We start from the raw sequence: 21,992 nt of genomic DNA, 5'->3' as shown, positions 1-21,992 counted from the left end.
GTTGTTCATCTGTTTTATCTGTAAATATTTTTATTTATTTTGGGATAATGCCAAACTAAATCTTTATTAATTCAGCAGTGAAATGGAAACTAGAAATATGGATGAACAGCAAGAAGACTGTATCAAGTGGGGACAGCTTGTGTATTTTTTGCTTGTTTGTTTGTTTTTCCCTTTGTGTACTTGCTACAGCTACAAAGAAGCCTGATTCCCTTAATCTGGTTATTATTTTTCATGGACACTGCTTAAATGCATCAGCTTTAAACGTAGTTACAAAGGGAAAACATGATTCCATTTTTAAATGTTCTGCCCACTTGCAGTCTTTGGTAAATAAATACAAGGTAAGTTCAATTTCATAATACCTGTGGTTTCTTGGTTTATTCACAGTTGTACGGGGTCATCTGCAGGTTTTTGATTATAAATTATCCAGGCAGGACTTTGTGTTCTTACCTTTAATACAAACCGTGGTCTCTGCATTGTCAACACAGCCTAAATTCTCGATGTGACAGGTAGAATCTGTTTGGATCCAGTGGCTGAAGTGTACCCTTTGTCACAGCAGAACAAATATGCTGTTTGTATAGTGGCAGCACCTTTGGCCCTCTTCCAGTCCCGGTTAGGGCTGTACCACAGTATGTCTGTATGTCCTCATAGGATACATAGGGTGTAGGAGATGCACTTTAGTAGCCTCTCCCCCAAAATTCCTCTCTACAAGTGGAGTATCCTCTTCAGGATTGAGTCAAGAAACAAAGTTATCCTCCAAAATTGCAGAAATAAAATAAAAGGAAAATCTACTCCTAGCTGCATGGTACCATAATGTAAAAATTATCACTGAACAGTAGCTTCTTTAAAAAAGAATGCAGTTAGTCACTAATTTAAGTGCTACTTATGGCAGTTGTGAGACTGTTATTTTAATGGAGAATTAAATCCAAGACTGTTTAAGTCTATATAAGATTTTTGGTTTGGCCTATAATTTGCCTCAAAATTAACAGACAAACCATACAAAGTGTGCTTTTGGGAGGAAATGCTGTTTAATAAACAGAAGAATTGACTCTTCAGATGTAACAGACTTTGCTTTTGATGTGGGCAGCAAGTGTTCAGACTCACAAATGAGATTGTGACAAATAGTTTCAGAACTAGTAGACAACAAAACTGGTTACTGAAAATAGCAGTATATTAACCTACCAAATTATTAAGTAGAAACTATTTTGTTTGGCAAGTACCCATACAGGTAAGGGAAAAGGCCTTTAGGATCGCCAAGCAAGTGCAAGTTTTTTATTTATTTTTATTTTTATTATCAGGAAAAGAAACAGGGAAAGCAAAAATATGTCAAATAGATGATTCTCTCTCTCTTATTTATTTATTTATTTATTTTTATATGTGCTTTTTGTGTTTCCAAATGTCTGTCCTTTCGGCTGTGGATTTAGTTGGGTGGAAGGGTAAGTTAGACTTTTTTCAGTTCTTACTATTTTTGGTTACTCGTTTGCAAAACTCAGAAACTATTCAATTTTTAGGAAGTAAATATAATTCCTTATGATCAAAACTGATTTTCCACTCTTGTTCTACATATACTCCTAAGCAAGAAGATATACAGCATGAAAATGAAAAGTTCTTACCGTTAAGTAGTTGTATCCCCAAGAAAACTGCCTGTGTACACACCAATAGTCATATGACATAGTCTTTCTGCTCATGCTAATATTATTTCAGGTTTAATAAGTATGTGGCCTTGGCAATCAAATCCTCTGCAGAAGCAGCTTAGCATACAGAACCTTCTGGGATAATTCATGGAAGAGGGATATTCAGGGACATTTTCAGAGACTACACCAGGACCAGGATTTGAACCGAAGACCACTCTGCTGCCTTTATGCAGGATTCTGTAAAATATAGACAGACATATGAGAATAGTGTGGCTGGCATTTCTTAGGCCTACTGTTGTAGGCTCAGAGTAGTGGCTGATACCCCAGAGGGCTGTGCTGCCATTCAGAGGGACATCGAGAGGCTGGAGAGCTGGTCCAAGTGGGACCTTATGAAGTTCAACAAGGGCAAGTGCAGAGTCTTGCACCTGGGGAGGAATAACCCCAAGCACCAGTACAAGCTTGGGGGCTGACCTGCTGGAGAGCAGCTCTGCAGAGAGGGACCTGGGAGTCCTGGTGGACAGCAGGCTGACCATGAGCCAGCAGTGTGCCCTTGTGGCCAAGAAGGCCAACGGTATCCTGGGGTGCATTTGGAAGAGTGTTGCCAGCAGGTCAAGGGAGGTGATCCTCCTCCTCTACTCAGCCCTGGTGAGGCCACACCTGGAGTATTGTGTCCAGTTCTGGGCTCCCCAGCACAAGAGGGACATGGAGCTACTGGAGAGAGTCCAGAGGAGGGGTACGAAGATGATGAGAGGACTGGAGCAGCTGTTGTATGAGGACAGGCTAAGAGAGCTGGGCCTATTTAGCCTGGAAAAGAGAAGACTGAGGGGAGACCTCATTAATGTGTATAAATATCTGAGTGGAGGGTGTTGAGAGGATGGAGCCAGTCTCTTTTCAGTTGTGCCCAGCGACAGGACGAGAGGCAACGGGCACAAACTGAAGCACAGGAGGTTCTGGCTGAATATGAGAGGGCACTTCTGTGCTGTGAGGATGACAGAGCACTGGCACAGGTTGCCCAGAGAGGCTGTGGAGTCTCCTTCTCTGGAGATATTCAGAACATTCCTGTATGCCTTTCTGCACAACATGCCCTAGGTGATCCTTCTCAGCAGGGGGGTTGGGCTAGATGATCTTCAGAGGTCCCTTCCAAGCTCGTCCATTCTGTGACTCTGTGTGATTCTGTGATTCTGTTATACTATTTAATGTTTTTTGTGCGGTGCTGAGAATTTTTATTTCTCCCCTCTTCATATTATTTCACGTTCAATAAAGAAAATAAAGTCATACTATGCTGAGAGAGACTTTTTACCTTAATTATTTGACTGAGCATTAAATATAAACTTTTTATCTTAAGGTGAAGTAAATATTTCCTCAATCTCTACCTCAGGGTTCCAAGACCCAGAAGGCAAAGGCAGGGACTGGAAAGATGATGAACAGACCAGTGTAGGAGAGGATCAGGTTTGAGACCAACTAGGTAACCTAAAGTTGCACAAGTCCTTGGGACTTGATGAGATGCATCCACAGGTTCTGTGGGAACTGGCAGATGAGGTGCTAAGCCATCATATTTGAGAAGTTGTGGCAGTTTGGTGATGTTTCCACTGACTGGAAGAGGGGAAACATAACTCCCATTTTTAAAAGGGGAAGAAAGGAAGACCTGGGGATCTACAGGCCAGTCTGTCTCACCTCAGTGCCTGCCAAAATCATGGAGCAGATCATCCCTGAAACTGTGCTAAGGCACATTAAAATAAATGAGGTGACTGGTGACAGCCAACACAGCTTCTCTAAGGGCAGATCATGCCTGACAAATCTAGTGGTCTTCTATGATGGGGCTACAGCATTGTTGGATAGAGAAAGAGCAAATAACAAATGATATCCATGTTTCTAAATTGGAGGGACATGGGTTTGACAGATGGACCACTTAGAGGGTAAGAAATTAGCTGGATGGTCACACTCAAAGAGTTGTGGTCAACAGCTCAATATCTAAGTGGAGATCAGTGATGAGTGGAGTTCATCAGAGGTCAGTATTGGGACGGGCTCTGTTAACATCTTTGTTGGCAATACGGACAGTGGGATTGAGTGAGTGCACCCTCAGTAACTTTGTCAATGACACCAAGCTGTGTGGTGTGGTTGACACACTGGAGGGAAGGGATTTCATCCAGAGGGACCGGGGCGGGCTTGAGAGGTGGGCCTGTGCGAACCTCATGAGGTTCAACAAGGAAAATTGCAAGGTCCTGCATCTGGGTCAGGGCAATCCTAAGGCAAAAATACAGGCTGAGCAGAGAACAGACTGAAAGCAGCCCTGAGGAGAAGGATCTGGGGGTGTTGGTTGATGCAAAGCTCAACTGGCAATGTGTGCTTGCAGCTCAGAAAGCCAACCATATCCTGGCCTGCATCAAAAGCAGCATGGCCAGCAGGGCAAGGGAGGTGATTCTCCCCCTCTGCTCTGCTCTCATGACACCTCACGTGGAGAACTGTATTCAGCTCTGGGGTCCCCAGCACAGGAAGAGTGTGTAAATATTAAAACAAGTCCAGAGGAGGGCCATGAGGATGATCAAAGGGCTGAAACACTTCTCCTATGAAGACAGGCTGAGGGAGTTGAGGTTGTTCAGCCTGGAGAAGAGAAGGCTCCAGGGAGATCTTACAGTGGCCTTTCAGTACCTAAAGGGGGCCTACAGGAAAGCTGGGGAGGGACTCTTGGTCAGGGAGTGTAAAGTGTAATCATAGGACAAGGCATAATGGCTTTAAACTAAAAGAGGGTAGATATAGATTAGATATTACGTAGAAATTCTTCACTCAGAGGATGGTGAAGCACTGGCACAGGTTACCCAGAGAAGCTCTGGATGTCCCCATCCCTGGAGGTGTTCAAGGCCAGGCTGGATGGGACTTTGGGCAACCTGGTCTGGTGGGAGGTGTCTCAATGGCCATAGCAAGGTGTGTGTGTGTGTCAGCACTAGATGATCTTTAAGGTCCCTTCCAACTCAAACTATTCTTTGATTTTTTGATTCTATGATTCTCTGTTCTGAATGTGAATTTAGAGGGTGGGAAGCCCCCCAGATTGTGCTCTGTGTTCTATATTCTGCATTATTCTAGATACAATTATCTGTAATGTATTTACATTGCAGCCAGGGGACTTTCCTGCTTTTAGAAATATAGTTTAGATTTATTTTTAACTGGAGATCCATATTTCTTTCTGATGTAACTCTACTGACTTCAGTAGACTTAGACCAGAGAGGAATGTGGCCTATTATTTTTAATTGTTTCAGTTTAATTTTTAATGGAAGGTTACTCTAGTGTATCCATGAGTTGATTACTATTACAATACATCATCTTACCATACTTTTAAGCTCACCTAAAAGTGCATTTAGAAATCTTTTAATTTATCCAGTTTCACCCTAAAATATCACTATATCTGAGAATATAGGAAAGCTCTTAGTAAGAAAAAGTACCCTTGACATACCTCTGTCTGTTACCTCCTGAATTCTTGAGAGAATTAGTGGGTAAAAGCGTATGAATTATGTGGTATGTGAATTATATGAGTAGCACATGGATTAATATGAATTAATTGAAATTATCCTTGACATAGCTACTAATTCAACAGTTAAAAGCAATGACAGAGTGAAAGAATGCAGCAGGCAATAACATTCTGGTTTATGGATGCTGGGACTTTCTAATTGAAAGATCATTGTCCATAATTAAGAATTTCCTTCATTATTACAGATTTTTATTAGTAATATTATTACTGTAATACGCCAGTCCCCAGAGCTTCACACTTAAATTCTGTACATAGTTATCACTGTTGAATTGCATAGTGCATTCCCACTGTGAGTAAAAATATTTCTGACAATGTATTAAATTTAAATAAGCTATTTTCTCTGTTATGTAACAGCGAAAGCATTTAAAGACAACCACAAGTGGATTCCTATAAATCATTCTTTGCTGTGCTGTAGTATTTTATCTGCCATATTCTCTACCCCTGAGCAGACTCTGGAGTTCACAAGACAATTTTAATTAGGTCATTGATAGTGATGTTAGTTAATTGGTCATTATTTAAACTTTTCTAATAATTGAAAATCTTTTGAATATATTAAAATTTAACCTTGGAAATGTGTCTTAATTATTTAGTATGGAATTTTTAGTATGGAATAGCTCTTCCAAGATATCTGAATAAGAACAAATCCAGAAGTTAGGAATTTCTGAGACAAAAGAATTTTAAAGCATTCTGAAACAGTCATATTAGAGAAAGCAAAAACAAACAAACAAACAAAAAACAACCACAAAAGAAACCTCTGAAGTAATTGGGAATGTAAATTTATTTAAAAAAAAAAAAAGTAAAAATGAGTCTAATGCTTATTGATATCAATACGTATTAACACGTTAGTTGTGAACTAAACACATAAGTTAGCTGCTTCAGCTTACGTAACATACATGCTAGTGTGTATATGAACACATATTCTGAAAGTTTTATATTTATAGTTTAGACTGTAGTGGTGATTCCCATCACTTAAAAGATCTACTTTTCTGCATTCTCTCTGGCTGCGAGTTGTGGTTTTTTTTTTGTTTTTTTTTTTGTTTTGTCTTTTAAAGTATATGGTATCCAAGTCAGGAATGAAGCATATTGTGTTTGTAGAACAAATATGGTAAGAGTGAAGAACGATACTTAGTTAAGTACAGCAGTACTGTAATATGACAAAACAACTTGGGTGAAATCCTGGTTGTAGTCTCAAAAGCAACATATTTTTGTGATTATTTCCACTCCCCAATCAAATAAGAAGCAATCTGAGAACACACTTCTGTTCCCATGTATAAAACCTTAATCTTACTAAATCTGCAGAACAATTGGTTTTGCCAAATATGCTTTAAATCAAAAAGCTACCAAACTATTTACAAAATGAAAGCTTCTTTAAATCTTCATAGACAATCAATTTTGGTGGCACTGCTATCTCCATTTACTTGTTCTTCCTAGCTAATATGCTGTTTATTTGTTTACTTTTAATCTGGTACCTAGATGGCTTTAATTTCAAGATGGCTGTATTGTTATTTTATGATGGAAAGGATTAAGATAAAGATTTGGCTTCTCCATGTATTCCTGTATGCTGTATTAAAAAAAAATAAAATCCAAACACTATAGACATCATTAAATCAGTATTCTTGCTTAGTTTTCTAGGACTGTTCACCTCACATGTATGTATGGTACAGTATGTGTATACATCTTTGCAGTATCAACTCCTTCATCACTGTTATTCAAACACGTTTTTTTAGACATATTTAGACATATTCTTTCTTAGCATAACCTCAAACCACAGCTGGAATCAAGTCCTTCATGAAAGACTATTCTTTCATGAAAGCCAAACTTTCATGAAAGAATAATCCTACAGGAAATTTATTTTCTGCAATGACTTCTGCACCCATTGTTCAAACTGAGTATACCCAGCAGGGCTTTTTACTATGCACAATAATTTTACTATCTGTTGTATATCCACTGCTAGCAGTCAGAATTCCAGGGAGACAACGGCTGGAAGTTCTTGAAAATGAGTTTTACAGATACCCAGTTCTTCATGGAAAACCTCTAGAGTGATCATCCGGTCTGTTCTATCTATATACAAAAATGTTAGGAAAAACTACTTTACAGTGAAGGTGGTCCAACACTGGAACAGGCTTCATAGAGGGGTGCTTGATGCCCTTTGCCTGTCAGTGTTGAAGAGGCATTTGGATAATGCCCTCAATAACATGCTGTAACTTTTGGTTGGCCCTGAAGTGGTCAGGCAGTTGAATTAGGTGATTTTTCCAGGTCCCTTCCCTTCCCTTCCCTTCCCTTCCCTTCCCTTCCCTTCCCTTCCCTTCCCTTCCCTTCCCTTCCCTTCCCTTCCCTTCCCTTCCCTTCCCTTCCCTTCCCTTCCCTTCCCTTCCCTTCCCTTCCCTTCCCTTCCCTTCCCTTCCCTTCCCTTCCCTTCCCTTCCCTTCCCTTCCCTTCCCTTCCCTTCCCTTCATTGTAGGATATTTGTTGCAAGTATGATCTTACAAATTTTGATATTTTAAGAGTGTGTTGAACAATGTCTTATTTGCTCTGAGCCTGCTTCTTACTGCATTTATTGTTCTGAATGGTTCATTAATTTGATTTATTCCTTTTTACTCTCCAGCATTTGTCTTCTTAACTTCCGGATTTCCTTATGTAGCGGGAATAGAATTTGAACTTGGTCCAGATGCAGAACAGGGGCACAGGCTTATAGGAGGCTCAGTAAAAAATCAAAGACCATATATATTTTTTTTATTTATAGTTTCTGAGAAATATTCATGCTCATGAATATGATATAAGTATATGGTTTATTTCCATAAAATACAGGTGGCTTAATTGCTGAATTATGAGAGTATACTGGATTATAATTCTATTCTTTCCCCCTTTTGTCACCAGTTTTCAAATTTGTTAATTTCCTGACATTCCTATATGTTTTTAGTTTGATAAATATTCCTGCCATCCTGTAGAAAATTAGAAAACACAGATATCAAGTCTGTTTTTTAAACTATCTTACTCGTCTTCTAGTAGAGTTCACATATGCAAATACTATTTTTGCATATTCAGATTAAGCATAGCTATTTGTAGCCACAATTCTTCAGGCCTATTTGCATGCAAAATGTACATGTTCAGTCTGGAATTTATTTAAGAAGGTAGCTTCGAGCAATTTTGGCTTACTTTTCCAATGAATAAAATATTTATAATAAATCAGGAGGAAAAGGATAGTTTTAATAAAAATGCTTTTGCAATCTTACAATTCAAAATCATTTTGAAATAGTCATTTAAGTGTGTACATTTATAGAACTAACATATATGAGAGTGATTCTGATTTCTCTTAGAGAATTGTCTGCTATTATCATCTTTCAATCTGATTATTGGGAACTTGAATAATAAAAATAAAGCTATAAATATACCAAATACCAGAAGTTAGTGTATAGGAACTTTACTAGAGTACAGCTGAGAAAAGGAAGGAAAGAACTGTGGCAGCTTCTGAGTACTTGACCCTGTAAGTCCACAGAGCTGTAGCTTTATGAATATGGTAATATTATGTTTAGGTACAGATATTCAGATAAAAACTGGTTCAGATACACCTGTTCAGATATGTTCTACTATATTCAGACACAAGCTCATTAACATTATTCCCAGTTAATTTTTCTGGGGGGATCACACCTGCAGGTGTGTGGAGATGGGTTTCTGAAGGGACGTGAAAAAGGAGGAAGTAAAAAATATTTTTTAAGAGGTCAAGTTGTTTAGAAATTCCAGTCCCCTTGTAAGGAAGTGGGTTTAACATACCTATGCCTTGGATTTAGCATATAAGGCTTTTAGGGGACAAAAGCTTTTTCTGATCCATTCCCCTCTTTACATTCACAAAGAGTCTGTGACAAAATTGCTTTTGCAGGGTGCAGATCTACTGATACATTTTGACAGTGTCACTATCTCCTTTTCTTTCTTTGCATCTCATAAGCATCAATACTAACATCTTTTTACAAAAGTTGGAATTTATAATAATGTCAACACTGAAAAGTAGGCTTTAAAGGGAGCTAAGATTATATTGGAAGATGACACCATTTAGTTTCGGTGTACTTGAGTTTAGAGAGGAATATGTAGACTTTAAGTCCTGATTTACTTGGTCAGGTTTGAAAATCCCCACCCAAGATTTTCTTCTTTACAGCCACAAATATAAATATGGTCTTTCAGGTTTTTTTTCTTAAGTTCTTCCCCAGTGATGCTTGAACAAAGCTGTTTCTTTCAGAAGACCATTTAATTATGAGAAGGGAAGGACTCTGATTTAAAGAATTCTTTAGATGATTATAATACTAACAAAATCATTCTCTTTAAGAGACTTTTGCCATCTATTCATGGACTGTACACAGTGAAATATATTCTTATTTTCACAACAATAAACTGAACTTCTCTTCCCATTTTGAAATACAGAAGAAAAAGCTAAAAAATTGAATTTATTTACAGGCAGGTTAAGACAGTAAAATCCTTTTAACAGTCCAGAAAGCAGTTCTCCTTTAGCCAAGGACATACAAAATGCTCAAGAAGTGAGGCATTATTCTTTGTCATTGACAGTTTTTTGCACTTAAATGAACAGTTTATATCACATTTTAATGGTGGCTACCTTGCATTGTGTTTATTTTTCCCTACACCTAAAAGACTGCGAATAAAGTGATGTATTCTGTTTGTATCACTCAACTCACCTTGTAGACCTGCAATTGTGACTCTTATTTAGAATTTGTATTGCTTCACAGGCAGGAAATTCTGAATGTGTTTTTTCAAACCAGTTGTAGTGAGGGACAGAGAAATAACTTTATAGTAGATACAGTATCAAATATGTTTTAATCTCTTCCAGAATAGGCTAGGAGAATCTACCTGACATTCTGGGCTAAGCAGCTATATTTCTGATCCAAAGGATGGTGTGGAAAGTGAATAAAGTTGGAACCACGTTTATAGATGTAAATTACATAAGACAGACAAAGGTTCACCTGCTCCTGTGGATGGTGCTGAAAAGTACAAAAAAGTCCGTGTCAAACCATTCTCATCAGTTAGAATCTTTTATTTGTAATTTTGCCAAAGTAATTTATAACCCTATGTCCTAAAAGGTTTCAGAAATTCTGTTGGAGTAGATGGCTTTGTTGTGAGAAGATATTTAGGAAATCGGGTCAAAGCCACAGAACAAAACCTAGAAACGCTATTACTATTTCACAATAGAGAGCTCAAGATAATGCAACAATTATCTGATTTCTAATGAAAAGTAGATGTCTTAAATGTCAGAAGAGAAACAGAAGTCCTTCATTTTCCTTCTAAGTCTTTCTTTCACTATCCTCCGTTAGGTTCACTGGCCAGGCTTCTTTATCTCCTTACAGCTGTGTGAAATGCTTTATTCCCATTTTTCCTCTGTTTGAAAAGACAATGAAAAAGATGCAGCCCTCTTTCTGCTGGACCTACTCCTAGCATAAGCACCTTCTGATAGGTAATATAAGTGGCCTAATTGATGTCTTTCTTGCCTTTCCTTATTGATCCTGTGGCAGTAGACATGTTGGGCACAGGAAATAGTCATCCTGTTTGCAGTTTGTCCAAAGCTAATACAGCCCCTAGGTTACTTAAAATGGCTCGTAAGAACAGTGGGCTGCGGCTCTCTAATGGGCTCCCTGATCTGTGAACACAGGTCAAGTCAGGTTATTCTCCCTTTGAATCCCATACTGGTTCCCTCATTATCACCACATCATATTTAAAGTCTTTTTCCTCATGCAGAAGATTCAAAAAATATTTCTCTTTTTGAGGATGCTCTCTCTCTCTCCTTTTGTCATACCATTCAAATTCACTGATAATTTTCTATTATTAGAATAATTTATTACCACGCTCCTTTTGTACAATATCCAGCATGTTCTCAGTCTGTGGATCAACAGGAGTATTTAACACTTGAAAAGCTCCTTGGCGCTGCATGCTCATGTACATCCCATGTGTTAGAACTGATGTTATGTAGAACTATACTGCACTTACTGCACAGTGTTAATGGTATTTCAGAAGGAAAAGACAGCAGATGTAGGTTTACCGTTCTTCATTCAGGCTGGAGATTTGGGGGTCCATGTCTTATAACAGCCGTATATGTAACTGGCATATAAGAAATCTCTAGGAAACAAAGTAGTAAGACTAACTTTTAGGCTGAACTCATCTGCATGAGTTTGAAAGCAGAGGTCTGGAAATGAAGAATAGTTCATTCTATGAAAACTTGAACCAGTCACTCCATATTCATAGTCTTTGTAATCTGGAAAGATGTTATCTGCTTTTCACTGTACAAAGTCTGCAAATACTATTTCTTAGATTCTGACATAGTTTCAAGTAGTTAGAGACTGGTGTCTGGCTCACCTGTTGATATCTGAACTACTGCAGTGTTGAGTTCTCATTAAGCAAAAGATAAAATTATAGGAAATTATGAAGGTTGGGTTATTTATCAAATTTCTAGGTTATAATAAAAACCTGGGTTCTAAAGTTTTTATTATATATACAATAGTCACCACAGAATTGGATCAACATTTAAGTTCATTAAGTGATTTGTAGTTAATATAATTATTTTATTCTATTCTTTTATAATGCATATATCTATATTACGTTATTACAACATTTTTTTTTTGAATTTGCCACAGGCTTTTGATGAAAACAGATTTAAAAGAACATCAGAAACTGCAGTGCCTACTATAGAAGGAAAGATTTGTCATATTTCCCAGAAAATGAAGGAACACCTGTGACAACTCAGAATGGTGAGACAGGAGGCTTTGCATATGTTCCCTATGGCTCTCAGCAAGGACTGCAACCACTCTGATTCTGACTGAATATGATAAAAGAAACACTAGGGAAAATGGTCCCTCTTCAGATGGAAATGGTAGACCTGGCCACCCAGGATATGCAGGAGATCTTTACAGTCCCTTCCAACCCAAACCATTCTATAATTCTATGTTTCCAACATAAACAGCCTCAAGGCCAATATAGTACATAAAAATTGCATCTTCTATAAACTGGTAAGGTCAAACACTGATTTCTTTATTTTTTTTAGCACAAATATGTTAGTGTTATTTTTTTTTCCATTAAAGTTGAAAGGTTTTGTTGTTATAGACATTTATTTGAAATAAACCCTGAACATTTTTTTGCATTCACCAAGTATCTGAAAAGAGAAATATATTTTCTTGTTTTTCAGAGATTTTCTTTTTTTTTTGAACTTGAGAAACAAATGTTCAGTTATTTAATAATTAACTATTGGTCATTTTTATTAAACTACTTTTTTCATATTCCCACTGATTTATTATTATGGTAAATTTCAATTGATTTTGAAATCCACTACTTCAAAGTAGTAGCCTATAATAAATTTTTAAAATTTGTTTATGGTATTAAGTTAGAAATTTGTTCATCAATATAAAAATAAATGAGAAATCTGCTGGTTTCCAACATAAATATAGCTAATATAACTATAACAATGCTTATCTAGGTTATAGTAATGATTGCAGGAGGATGCTGAGACCACTGGCATAAATCGACATAGGAATGGAAACCATTTCATCAAGTATTTTTCTTTGTGACTAATAATGTGAAAGAGAAGTATTTCCACAGTTTTAATCAGGTATTTACTCTGATATGTTAGGATTTTAGTATGATAAAATATCTATAGCCATACCTTCTCTCCAAAAACCAGCATATACAAAAATACAATAATCTCATAAATATTAAATAATACTAAGAGTTCTTGGACAGTGGTTTTAGTTACATTTAACTCACAGAACATACTCAAAGTAGCCTCAGAAAGCTCTTGCTGCCTTTCCAATACTGAAATGGGGTATTTTTCATAACTACAAACAACATTTGTTTTCTAGGAGCTGGATTCATGAAAGACCAGGATTAAGAGGGCTCAGGGTATTGCCATACTCAGATCTTCAAGTTAGGTATTTGCCAAGGGTACTGAAATTCAAAGTAGGGCTGAGATTCCCTCTATCCAGAAGAGAGATTAGATCCAGAAGGATGTGATACACTACAGTCATACAGTCATACATACATAAGCTTAGTATTTGCCACTTTTCCCCTTCTTGCATATACTCCCAGCTAAAGCATGTACCTTAAACATTGGATTTCTGTGAAAGAGGAACATAGAAATTCCATGTACTGGACTTGATAATGTATTTAAATACAGATATTAATATCTTTCTTTCATTTGACAATAAAGTGTTGCTACAACCTCATGTGCCTCCATAATCGCTTAGTGGTTAGGGCATTTGGTCTGGACAAGGGAAGCTTTGGTTCCAGAAGGATGTGTTTAAATCCTTTTCCTCGAAGTACTCTGGCCAATAAACTGTAGAAAAAAGAATACTGTGATCAGTGATAAGTACATATAGTAGATATTGCTGTTAGGGGAGTGCCAAGGACCTTGAGAGGATCAAAGTCTAATTCATTCTGCATTACAGTTCCTTCTGGGGAATAAAGGAGGAATATTTGGAGCAGCCACCGAATTCACACTTTTTGTAGCAGTCACCTCAAGTCTGTTCTGGCAGTGCATGGTCAGTTTGCATGGCCATGTGACAATGCTCCCTGCCATCTGTCTGATTTCCTAATGCCAAGTGGTTCTGCATGGAGCCAGCTATGCTGGCTGTTATCCCTGTGAGGATTCCTGTGCTGAAAGGGGAGTGGAGCACAAGTATCAGGTGCAGTACGGCTGGTGCAATGGTAGAAAAAAAAGATTAGCAAGAGATAGGATTTGTCCATAGCAGCAGGTTAAATACAAGGGCCGTTGACAACTTTTATTACTGAATCAGGACTTAATCCTTTCATTTGGAAGATTTATTTTCTAGGACTTGACATTTTCTTACTCAGCTTCTTGATTTTAGGTGCACTCTGACTCCTGTTACCGTGCTTTATCTTTCATGAAGAAACACACAGGAATTGTTGTTGCATCTGAAGATTTAAAAAACAAAACAAAACAAAAGCAACAATTCCGTTCATTATGTTTGAAATAATGCTAGCCTGCTTTTGAAATCTACCCACTGCTAATCTCTAAAAAAGTGAGTCATTTCAATACATTTAAAACAATTTTTTGTATTCAATTCATATCTCAATTGCACTGTCTTTCTAAAATAATGCAGTGTTATGCTTATTATGTTTTTCAAAGAGAGCTCAACAGTATTTACAAGCATTCTTTTGTACAAAAAAAGAATTGTATGGCTGCTATGATCACATTGCTGATCACTGATGATAATGATAATGGAAAGGTTTCTTGACACTGGATTGCTTTGCTGTATTTTATAAAAAGCCTAGATGTGAAATGAACTAATCTTTCCAGTGAGTGAAAAACATAATCAATCAAACAAAATGATAAATCACACTGTAATTTATATTTTGTTGCTCATTGTAACATACTGTCTACTCCATTTGAAGGTTTAGACATTTTCTCCTCTTTCTACTGAGGGTACTTGGCTAAGCAATATGTGGAGCAATGCTGTTAGTGGAAATCTTCCAGAAATCTCCTCCTTACCATCATCAAAAAATCCTGAAAAACTTTTAATATTAGAAGGATATGCTACAACAGTTTATTTTTTTTTTTAATCTATAAAAGAAGGTAGTTAATAACTGCATAACACGTGTAATTGGCTGTACTTTGACTTAAGTTATGATAATCATAACTAGTTACTGTTCCCCAAATATGTTAATTTGAATTTGATATCATCTTGCGCTTATAAAAGTGCATTTCAGTTAAGAAGCTCCAAGTGCTTTGCATGTTGAGCAATATTACTACTAAAATCCTCATAGAAAATTCTGAAGAACTTGTTTTTAGAGATTCAAAATAATGAGAACTCAGGCTGTAAATCACTCTAAAAATCAGGACATTGAAATAATAGGCATTGAATATCAGAATAATAGGTAAGGAAAGTGGAGGGTATAGTAAATTATGCTATTGTTACCATTATACTATATTTCTGTCTTAAACAGAATTAAGTAACTGTACCAGTACAGCTTTGTAATTTAATGGCATCATGATAGTTTTTGTAGTTCAGAATTTAGGTTATTTCTCAGGGGACAAACAGGTATGGGTCTGTGAGTATTAACTCCTAGGTGAGTATAATGCAGATTTATCAGACAATTTTTTTAGGTCATGCTATTGTTTTTAATGAAAAAATGAATTGTGTTCATGTGTAATATCTGTGCTCTTTAAGACATTACAAATAATTATTAACTTCTATGTTCATTTAACTCACAAGTCTTTAGAATAATAAAAAGTGGGGTACACTTCTTGAAGATGGAACCAGATAGGGCTATAAATTGCCTGTAACATTAACTTCTTGCAAAAATTTTCTACTTGATAAGATATAAAAGAAAATTAACATATTCTTCCTCCCCTGAAGTCTAATTCAAATTATTTTAGAACTAGTTTAACTTCTGACAGATGAAATGCATACATTAGCTAGCTAGAGCCATCTGCAAGGCAAACACTTTCTTACCTCATATGTTTCTAATTGGAATGTGTTGTCTTTCAGGCACCATCAGATGCCATACTATGACTGGTAATGTATTCTGGAATCATGTACATCCCAAAGGATTTATAATCACCAAGAATATAATCACCAAGGACAGGCTTTTGTGAGTTTATTATTTTCGCACTTGGATTGCAAGTCTAAACACTATTTCTTGAACAGCAACCTAATTATTCAAGGAGTTAGCATCCCCCAAACAGGGATTATTTTAGGCAGACTAAGATTACACAGGATTCTTTAAAGTATTATTTTTCACTTATTCATTGAGCAGGATCATTAGGTAGATTTTTACGTCAATATCTAATATCCTTTACTTTATACTAATGTAGTGTGGCTACATGCAAATTTCCCTTCTGCTCAGTTTAAATTCCTTTCTCCATCTCAGAAACAGAGGAGTACATTTCACCATTAAAATTTTAATATTCATTTTTTTATGACAGAGTAAAAAGAATTTTATATAATTAATTTTTAATACTTGTATCAATATCAAATGACTTACTATGATCTTTTTATTGATGGCATTTACTCTTTCTGCTTTATCATCTTGACTGAGGATAAAAGATTACATGTGCAATATATTTTAAGTAATTGCCTGATTATATTTTAATGCCTTACCAGAAATGTAGAAAAAATTAATCTGAAGAAAATGTTTGATGGAAAATGAAATATGACTATTCTTAAGTTAAAATGGTATCTAGTAAAGAGTGAGAATATAATTACTTCAGTTTTCTCATCCTAAAACCAAGCTGCAATCTTAAGCCATCACTAATACTGGGTAGCACTGAGTAGCAGCTATCACTGCTATACCAACTCCCATTGCACTGGGTAGCAGCTATCACTGCTGTACCAACTCCCATTGATTCTGTTGGAATCTATATCAATACTGAAATTTATAATAAATATGTGTATTTAAGGTTTATCAGGCTTACAAAGGTGATCTTTAGTTTTTCTGCTTCAGATTTCTTTTAAAAGAAGGCCTTATGTTGAGAATGCCAAATTAAATCACCCAGAATTGGAAATTTGTATATAACATCTTTACCTGTAAAAAGTTAGATTTTAGACTTTAACAAATAATAACACAAAAGTCAGTTTAAATTATAAATTCTGAATATCTATTTCCAACAGTAAGATGAATTGTAGTGGAATAATATAACTTGATTTCTTTTGAGTCTTTCCTTATTACTCGTCTGAACTTTGCTCTTAGAGAACTGCAGTAGCTACAGATTTCAGTAATTATGTGAAGAAAGATGATCCCTGAAAGTTTGAACTGGTACACAAACAGAGATTGATCATATTGACTCAAGATATGAGCGAGAGAAAAAAAAAATACCATGAGTTATTACAGCCAGAGAATTAAGGGTACAGAAAACAACAGAAATGAACCTAAATGTGGGCCAAATTCTTCCAGCATTATATATTCTACCCAGAACTGTTCGATTGATCTGTCCATTTTTGAAGGACGTAGTACTGGTCCTCAACCTTATGTAATAACTTCACAGAATTATTCATGTGTGAGATTCTCCACTACTTTCACCATCTTCATGGCCTGTTGTTGGACTCTCTCCAGTATGTCCCTGCCTCTCTTGCACTGGGAAGCCCAGAACTGGACAGAGTCCTCTAGGTGTGGCCTCACCAGAGCTGAGCTGAGGAGAAGGATCACCTTCCTTGAGTGGCTGGCAACACTTCTCTTAATGCAGCCCATAATACCATGAGCCTTTTTGCTGCAAGGGTGCACTGCTGGCTTATGTTCAATGTGGCGTTCACTAGGAGGACACCCAGGTCATTTTCTGCAGAGCTGCTTTCCACCTGCTCAGTCCCCAGAATGTACTGGAGCCAGGGGTTGTTTCTCACCAGGTGCAGGACTTTGCACTTCCCTTAGGTAAGCTTCATGAGGTTCCTGCTGGTCCATTTTTCTAGTCTGTCCAGGTCCTTCTAGACAGCAGCATGACCCTTTGATACATCAGCCTCCCAGTTTTGTGTCATCATCAAAATTGCTGAGGACATGTGCTGGCTCATTATCCTGATCATCACTGGAGATGCTGAACAGGATAGACCCAGTATTGGCACCTGGGGTACACTGATAGTTACTCACATCTAGGTAAACTTTGTGCCAGTGACCACAACCCCATAAGCCTGGCTGTTCAGCCAGTTTTCAGTCCACCTCATTGTCTATCAATTCTGTCTGTCTTATTACTTTTTGCTAAGGGCGTGTCCAAGGAGGGCTTGTTATAATGCTCCAAATCTAGCCCAGACCAATCCCCAGCATGTCTTGCCTCCTTTCTCTCAGTATATGCTGGGCTATGGGGCTGAACACCAGCAGAATACTCTCGTTGTCCTAGCTTCACATTTTCCTGCAGTCTGCATCTCCCCATGTACAGAGCTGGAATTCCCCATAAGGACCTCTGAAACCTTTGTGGGCAATCTTCTCTTCTTTATCAAAGCTAAACCACAGGATATTTCTTTTCAGCCTGCTGTGTCTTCCTTGAAGGATATGAGACATAACCATGTAAGTAGGATCTGCTGTTTAAACCAAGAAATGTCTCCTGCTACATCTGCTACCCCTGCTAGTGCATGGTGATGCTGCTGTCATGAAGGCAGAAATGAAACAGGAGCATCTCCATGTCATGGTCATAGAATTTTACTTAGGAAACAAGAGCCTTCTCACTCTGAAGGCAAGAGTGCTGCATTTAGGCTTTTTCTATCTTACGTTCATCCTATCCACTGTGCATTAGTGAAAACAGTCCTGTCATCTAACATAACTGGTACATCCTTGCAGGAGTATCCTTCAGTTTCCAAAGCAATGCTAAGGTGCGTTCTGTTTTTTTTTGCATACACTGTAGCACCAGGAAAATAGCAAATGTGTAATTTCAGTCTTCTCTCCTTTCCCCCTCTAACCTTTCCCTCTTACAGGGATTAACGTACTAATTTCACGTACTAATTTCTAAGCTATGAAGTAGTTGGAGTTGTCAAGGACAAAAGATGCTGAATATAAATTCACAAAAGCAGTGCTATGCAATGAGACCATTACTTGTCATGATAGCTACAATAGTTACTCTTTCTCCCAAAGATTCATGCTACCAGCTCTACTTTTCTCTAAAAATGACAAAATAAAACTAAACTCTGCTTCTTCATCAACCTTTTTGATCCCAGAATCAATAACTGTGGTGTAGTGGGTTTACGTGGCAAGGTTTTGGTAGCAGGGGACCATGGGGATGGCTTCTGAGAGAAAAATCTAGAAGCTGCCCCATGTTAGGTAAGGGCCCCACTGCCGACCAGAGCAAAGCCAATAAGTGATGTTGTCTGCGCCTCTGTGAGCGCATATTTAAGACAGGGAAAAAAAAAAAAAACAAAAACAAACGCTGCTCCTCACAGCAGCTGGGAGAGTGAGAGGAGTGCGAAACAGCCTTGCAGGCACCAAGGTCAGTGAAGAAGGAGGGGGAAAGGTGCTCCAGGTGCCGGAGCAGAAGTCCCCTGCAGCCTGTGGTGAAGATCACGGTGAAGCAGGCTGTCCCCCTGCAGCCCATGGAGTACCATGGTGGAGCAGGGTTCCATGCTGCAGTCTGTGGAGGAGAACACGGTGGAGCAGGTGGATGGACCTGCAATGACGGAGGCTGTGGCCTGTGGAGGACCCCCGCAGGAGCAGGTTCTGGGCTGGACCTGTAGCCCGTGGAGAGGAGACCACACAGGAGCAGGTGACCTGGCCAGAGCTGCTGCCCGTGGGGGATCCAGGTTGGAGCAGTTTCCTCCTGAGGGATGGGCCCTGTGGTACGGAGCCATGTGGGAGCAGTTCTTGAAGAGCTGCTGCCTGTGGGAAGCCCACGCTGGATCAGTTCATCAAGGACTGCATCCCGTGGGAGGGACCCCACAGCACAGGGGATGAGAGTGACCGAGAAGGAGCGGCGGAGAAGAAGCGCTACAGACTGACCATAACCCCCGTTCTCCCATTCCCCTGCGCTGCTCGGGGGGAGGAGGTGGAAGAGGGCGGATGGGGGGAAGGTGCTTTTGCTTTCTTTCCTTTGTTTCTCACTTCTCTAGCTTGTTCGTAACAGGCAATAAATCTTACTATCTCCCTATGCTGAGTCTGTTTTGCCCGTCATGACAATTGTTGAGTGATCTCCCCGTCCTTATCTCAACCCTTGAGCCCTTTGCATCGTATTTTTCTCCCCCTTTCCCTTTGAGGAGGGGGAGTGAGATAGTGGTTGTGGTGGAACTCGGCCGCCCACCTGAGTAAAACCACTACACTGTGGTAATACTGTTACTGACATACATAAATATTTCAGGTGTATATGCAGTGTACTGGTAAAGGCTTACTTTAGATCTCAGCTTTTGTGGGAAGGTACATGGTTGTGAAAGGATCTGTTGTGCTTCACAAGTACTACTTCCTGTGCAGATATGGTGCAGAGATTTTTAAAAAAAGCTGTGGATGACTGGGCCTCTGGCAGAGCTACAAATATACCCACTGCTAGGCAAGAAACTCTCACACTTCTGAGCGTGTACACAGTGCCTTTGCCAGTCATAGGCAGATTTATCAGTCTTGTCCTGCATTTATGCTGCCCTCAACAGTCAATCAGTCTGGACTAAGCACCAGCACTGAATACTCTGCATTACCAGAATGTGTAAAGATCCACACCTTGCCCCAAGGTAATTTCTGACAAAACCTGACCATTCTCTGGAAAGTACTGAAAAAAAAAAAAAGGCTGCTAATATGAAAAGAGGTAATCATCATAATAAAAGTTCAAAAGACCCCAGCTGCACCCCAAATAGAACAGACAGGACAGCAAACCAGACATTGACTGAAAAAAATATTAAAATTTAATTCCACCAAGCAAAAGCTAGTACATGGCTGCAAAATATTACAAACAACACAAATTTTATTGCAAACATTTTAATACCATTGTAGATAAGAAAGACAAGATTGCAGAGCAGCGTCTACTTGACCAGAAAATTGCTTATAGAAGACCTGCTCTTGCTCCCACAGATATCAACAACATTTTACAGGCAGACTTCAATGAAAACCAGGTTTGAACCTCGGAATTATTATTGTATTTTTACAAAAGGTATGTAGCTCAAAAGAGCAGTAAAAGACAAAAAAATGTGCCTCCTTTCTATGCAGTCTAGTTTTTTTATTTTATTTTTTTATGTCCTATGGAGGATGTCTCAAAGTTGCAACAGTCTTAACTATGTGCATTAACCCTTTAATTAAAGTTTAATTATTTAATTAAAGTAATCATCCCCTGGAATTAATAACAAACAATATGAAGTGAAACAGTATAGCCCAAGAAAGAGTTCACTGATTAGGTCTTAAAGAAAGGTACTGCTACACGGTTAGAAATGTCATAAAAAACTGCCACTCCTATTAAATTTAGGAACATGCAACCACTCCTCAGTCATCAACTCTTGCTCGTACAAAAGGGGCCAATATTACCTTGGATTTTTGACTCATCTTATTGCCTTTGTCAGAATAAATCCGTGGTAGCATGCTATTAAAAATTATATAAGTAACTCCTTTTTACATTATTAATTAGTATCTATATTATGTTTCTTATGTCTCAATATATTTCAAAATATTTACTTAAGGATATTTCTTTAGCAGATATCCAGGTTAAATTATTTTAATTTAAAATATTACTTCAATTTCAGACTACGTCAGTTAAGTTAAAGTAATTTTTCATTACACATCTCTTTATTCTAGTATATTCTGAGATCAAAAGGTAGAAGTAATTTTGGCTTAGCAGGTAAATCAGTCCCTCCCTTTGCTGAGATAGGCGCATGAAGTTCGTAAGATTAGAGACAAACCAAAAATGTAGGTAGAATCCCTGTCCTGGGATAGATGAGAATACTTTTAAAAATTACTGATAACATTTCAGCATACAGACCTACACATTTGCATAAAGCAAAACAGGAGCCTACGACCAAGGAAAACCTAGCTTTTTAAAGGCTTGTTTATATCAATACAAAGGGGGAAATTTACTGAGTGCTTTACTACAACCTTAAAGCTTTTAAAATGGTATGCCTAATGCCACCAGTAATAAAGCCAATCATTTTTAGGTAGAGATCAAACCTTAGGTTAAGATCAAACTAAGGGTACTGCAATTGTAGAAAATTTATTTCTGTGACGACCTTGTCTACATGGTGATGGTTAATTTCAACTATTGCATCTCCTTAAGCTTGCATATACTGTAGTTAGACTTGTAATTTTTAATTCTACACATATATTCTCAAAGATATGAAGAAATTATTTTATGCAGCCTGTAAGAAAACTAAACAGTAGTAGCTGTTAAAGTTTCTGGTCCTGATCACTGTATAAACTATAAGAGACTGAGCACGACGGCCCTGCTCCAGCAA

At 37.9% G+C, this 21,992-nt stretch overlaps 1 protein-coding gene across 1 annotated transcript in view; it reads right to left on the bottom strand.

The window, feature by feature from the left end:
• Positions 1-13,360: 13,360 nt before the first annotated feature.
• RNF180 (ring finger protein 180) overlaps positions 13,361-21,992 on the bottom strand; it is a 143,079-nt gene continuing 134,447 nt past the window's right edge. The window contains exon 9 of the mRNA XM_035553688.2: positions 13,361-13,474. Coding sequence (XP_035409581.2) covers positions 13,439-13,474 — 36 coding nt within the window. The 3' untranslated portion in view covers positions 13,361-13,438. The remainder of the gene's footprint in view (positions 13,475-21,992) is intronic.

The sequence above is a fragment of the Cygnus atratus genome, chromosome Z (assembly GCF_013377495.2).
Source record: "Cygnus atratus isolate AKBS03 ecotype Queensland, Australia chromosome Z, CAtr_DNAZoo_HiC_assembly, whole genome shotgun sequence".
In the NCBI taxonomy this organism is placed as follows: Eukaryota; Metazoa; Chordata; class Aves; order Anseriformes; family Anatidae; genus Cygnus; species Cygnus atratus.
This window is presented reverse-complemented; position numbering and strand designations above follow the sequence as displayed.